We start from the raw sequence: 3,377 nt of genomic DNA on the forward strand, positions 1-3,377 counted from the left end.
TGAAACAAGCAACAATACACAGCCTCTATCATGTAATCAGCCAAATTTTCTCAATAGTACATTAGGTAAGGGAATAAACCTCATATTTCCCTAAAATTTGAACACAACCATTGCTTCTAAGCAAGAATCAAAGAAGCACAAAGAACAAATAAACTTGAGATTCCAGTCCATCCAATCTTGTTTACTCCATTGTTGTCATTATTCCCACCTGGTGTTGCTGTAAAAATTTCAATCATGACAGTAAAATTGTTAGGCAAAACTTCCCCACACTTTAATAAGTAGACAAGTTTCTTTTGTTTTTTATTCGGTGTCCGTTATCTGCTTTAAGATTTCGACTAACTCAGCTTTGCACCGCGTAACGCTCATTAGGGAAAAGCGCTTCTTACCAGGATTTTTCTATTCCTAGAGCTCCAATCATAGCCTGTTTGGCCAATTTTTTTTTAAGGCAAAAGCACCTTTTTTATTTTTATTTTTTTATCAAAAGTACTTTTTTATAAAATTAAGGTATTTGGCCAAGGTTTTGAAAGGAAAAAAGTGCTTTTGAGGAGAAGCAGAAGCAGTTTTGGAGAAGTAAAAAAAGTATTTTTTTCTCCAAAAGTACTTTTGAGAAAAATACACCTAGAAGCAATTTTTTAAAGTTTGGTCAAATACTAATTGCTGCTTAGAATTGTTTTTCAAATTAATTAGCCAAACACAAATTGCTTCTCACCAAAAGTACTTTTGAGAAAAACATTTATCAAAATAAGCTGATTTTTCCAGCTTGGCCAAACGGGCTATAAGACCTTTGATTAAGAGTGAAGGGATCATATCCAACGCACCAACACGTAGTGGAAGTCCAATATGTATAATAGCAAGATGGAGAAGACTATTACTTCCTCAGTTTCGTTTCATACGACGATGTGTTGAACTTGATGATAATGAAGTTTAAGAAAGAAAAACTAATTTTTGACATATGTCAAAAGCACCATTATAACACATGATATTTCAAATTATCAAGTGTAAAAGGAAAGTTTAAAGTTAATTTTTTTTTGAAATATAAATTTATTAATAAACAAGAAAACTATAGAGTATCATGTAAAATCAAAGTTTTTCTTCTTTCCTTGTCCAACATTTCATGTGACTATAATTAGAAGTCTAGAACATCATTATTAGAAACTTGGAAAAAGTAAAGGAATACAGCTAATCTTTCATTTTCAACATTGGGGTCCCAAAAATTATAGAACAAAGACTAAATCAAAGTCCATATTTGAAGCAATAACATGGAGAATTATCACAAAATAGGCCCTTAAAACAAAAATAAAATTAGATAAAACTTCTTTATCATAGTTAAGGAAGTTAATAAAACAAAATTACTAAAACTTATCATTGACTATAAAAATGGGGGCTTAGTTACATCATTAACCAATAAATATAAGTCTGTTATTTGATTCAAAGAATTTAAGTGGGTTATTCCGATATAACTTTTAGGATAAAATTATCCCTTCTTTTTTTTTTCGTGAAGGTATTGACTTATATCAATACTTTCTCCGTTTCAATTTACATAGACGGTGTTTGATCTGATACGAAGTTTAAGATATTTTTTTTCAAATTTGTATTCTGAAATAAGCCACAAATATTGTGTGACTATAAATTATTTCATTAAGAGTAAAGTAGAAAGTTTAAAGTTAAATTTTTTTAAAATAAGGAAGTATAGACATTCTTTTGGGACAGAATAAAAATGAAAGTATAACACACGATTGGAATAGAGCAAGTATTATTTTTATATCAGAAATTGATATTACTTATCCCATATACTATATAGGATTAACTATCCAGATTATAATTCTAGTTTTAAATTGCAGTATAAGCCTTGTTTGGGACAATAAATTAATGACTATTTGTTAAAATAAATATAAAAAAAAATTAATTCTTAGTTACCTGGTGGTGGCAAGGTTTCAGAACCAGGACCTGGAGCAGCTTTACCTATATACACGAAAACAAATAAATCCAAATATGTTCAAATACCGAATTAAAAAAAAAAAACTCAATGCACGAAGCATCTCGCGTAATGTACTGCACCCCAAGGCAGGGGCGGAGGGAGAGTAAAATTTACGGGTTCGGCCGAAACCAGAAGTATTTTTCTTAAGAAATTTATTGAAAATGTACAAATTATTAATTTAGAATACACTAACTTAAAAGATTTGGAATTCAGAACTCATAAGTTTTAAATCATGGGTCCGCCTCTGCCCCAAGAAGATGTGATATAAACCGTCTACCCTAATACAAACATTAATGACTGATTTCACGACTCGAATACCGAAAAAAAACATGAAGAAGAAAAGAGCATACCATTGCAAGAACTGAGATCACCAGGAATATTACATGCTTTAGGAAGTGCAAGTGCTTGAGTAATATTAATACCAAATGAAGGCAACAACGTAGGATTCTCGTACAATTTACATAGACAATCAAGTTCATTAGTTATGGCTTCTTTCAATGGATCACAACATTCTGCCGGCGGTTTGGTGGAATTAAGGTAAGGTGCACAGGGAACTAATTTCATAGCACACGACGGCGTTTGAGCTTCCGCCGTCGTCGCCGCCATAATCGCCACCGTGACTACCACCATGATCAGAGCAGACATTTTAGAAGAAAACATCGTGTGTGTTTTTTCTGTTTTGTTTTGGTTTCGTATTGGTCTACGTTGTGTTTCTACTTTCTATGTAGGAAATGTTAATTGCTAAATTTATAGCAGTGGTTTGGTTGGGTTTTCTTCTTAATTTTTTTTTTTACCTTGTTTTTGGAATATGTGCTTTTAATCCATGAAAAATTGATAAAATTTGATTTTAACCCTCAATTAGTTGAAATGTGTACTTTTGATCCTTCTTCTTATGAATTTTCACAAAATTTTAACAAATTACTTCATCTACTTTAATTTATGTGAATATATTTGACTTGATATAAAATTTAATAAAAAAGAAAGACTGTAAGCATTAAAATTTTATCAAATTTAAATCGATAAAATAATATGGACTATATTTTAATATGCTAGTTCAAATAAATATTATTGGGCTAATATAATTGAATTAGTTATATAAATCCAATATATATGGATTAAATAAATAAGTCTTATCCATTGGGCTAAAGTAATGAGCCCACTTCATTAAGCCCAAGATGTCATCTTCCTAGAGGCCCAGTTTGGTGCCACGTGTCAAATGACGTGGCGCACCAAGTCAAGCGGAAGAGCCAGTAGGACCATGTCACGTGTCAAAATGACAAGGCATGTCCAATCACGCTAAAAGGCCAATGAAATCGCGTCACGTGTGCAAGTGACATGTTCTGGCCAATCAAATGTGGCCATGTCATACTTCAATTTGATTGGTCAGAAAGAGTTTGTT

General features: G+C 31.7%; 1 protein-coding gene across 1 annotated transcript; it reads right to left on the minus strand.

Moving 5' to 3' along the window:
- On the minus strand, positions 1-2,721 carry LOC104229744 (non-specific lipid transfer protein GPI-anchored 7-like). Its single transcript, XM_009782435.2, has 3 exons — positions 2,329-2,721; positions 1,918-1,962; positions 1-217 (listed from the first exon to the last, which is right to left on the minus strand). The coding sequence occupies exons 1-3, from the start codon at positions 2,636-2,638 to the stop codon at positions 117-119; spliced, it is 456 nt and encodes a 151-aa protein (XP_009780737.1). The 5' UTR covers positions 2,639-2,721; the 3' UTR covers positions 1-116.
- Between the last annotated feature and the right edge of the window lie 656 nt (positions 2,722-3,377).

The sequence above is a fragment of the Nicotiana sylvestris genome, chromosome 12, assembly GCF_000393655.2.
Source record: "Nicotiana sylvestris chromosome 12, ASM39365v2, whole genome shotgun sequence".
NCBI classification, from domain to species: Eukaryota; Viridiplantae; Streptophyta; class Magnoliopsida; order Solanales; family Solanaceae; genus Nicotiana; species Nicotiana sylvestris.

Bases quoted from the DNA above. Each gene is read 5' to 3' on its own strand.
- LOC104229744 (XM_009782435.2), bottom strand. From the start codon at position 2,638: ATGTTTTCTTCTAAAATGTCTGCTCTGATCATGGTGGTAGTCACGGTG. The intron at 1,963-2,328 runs GTATGCTCTTTT...TCGTGTATATAG, and splicing joins TGATCTCAGTTCTTGCAATG to GTAAAGCTGCTCCAGGTCCT. The intron at 218-1,917 runs GTAACTAAGAAT...AAATTTTTACAG, and splicing joins TGAAACCTTGCCACCACCAG to CAACACCAGGTGGGAATAAT.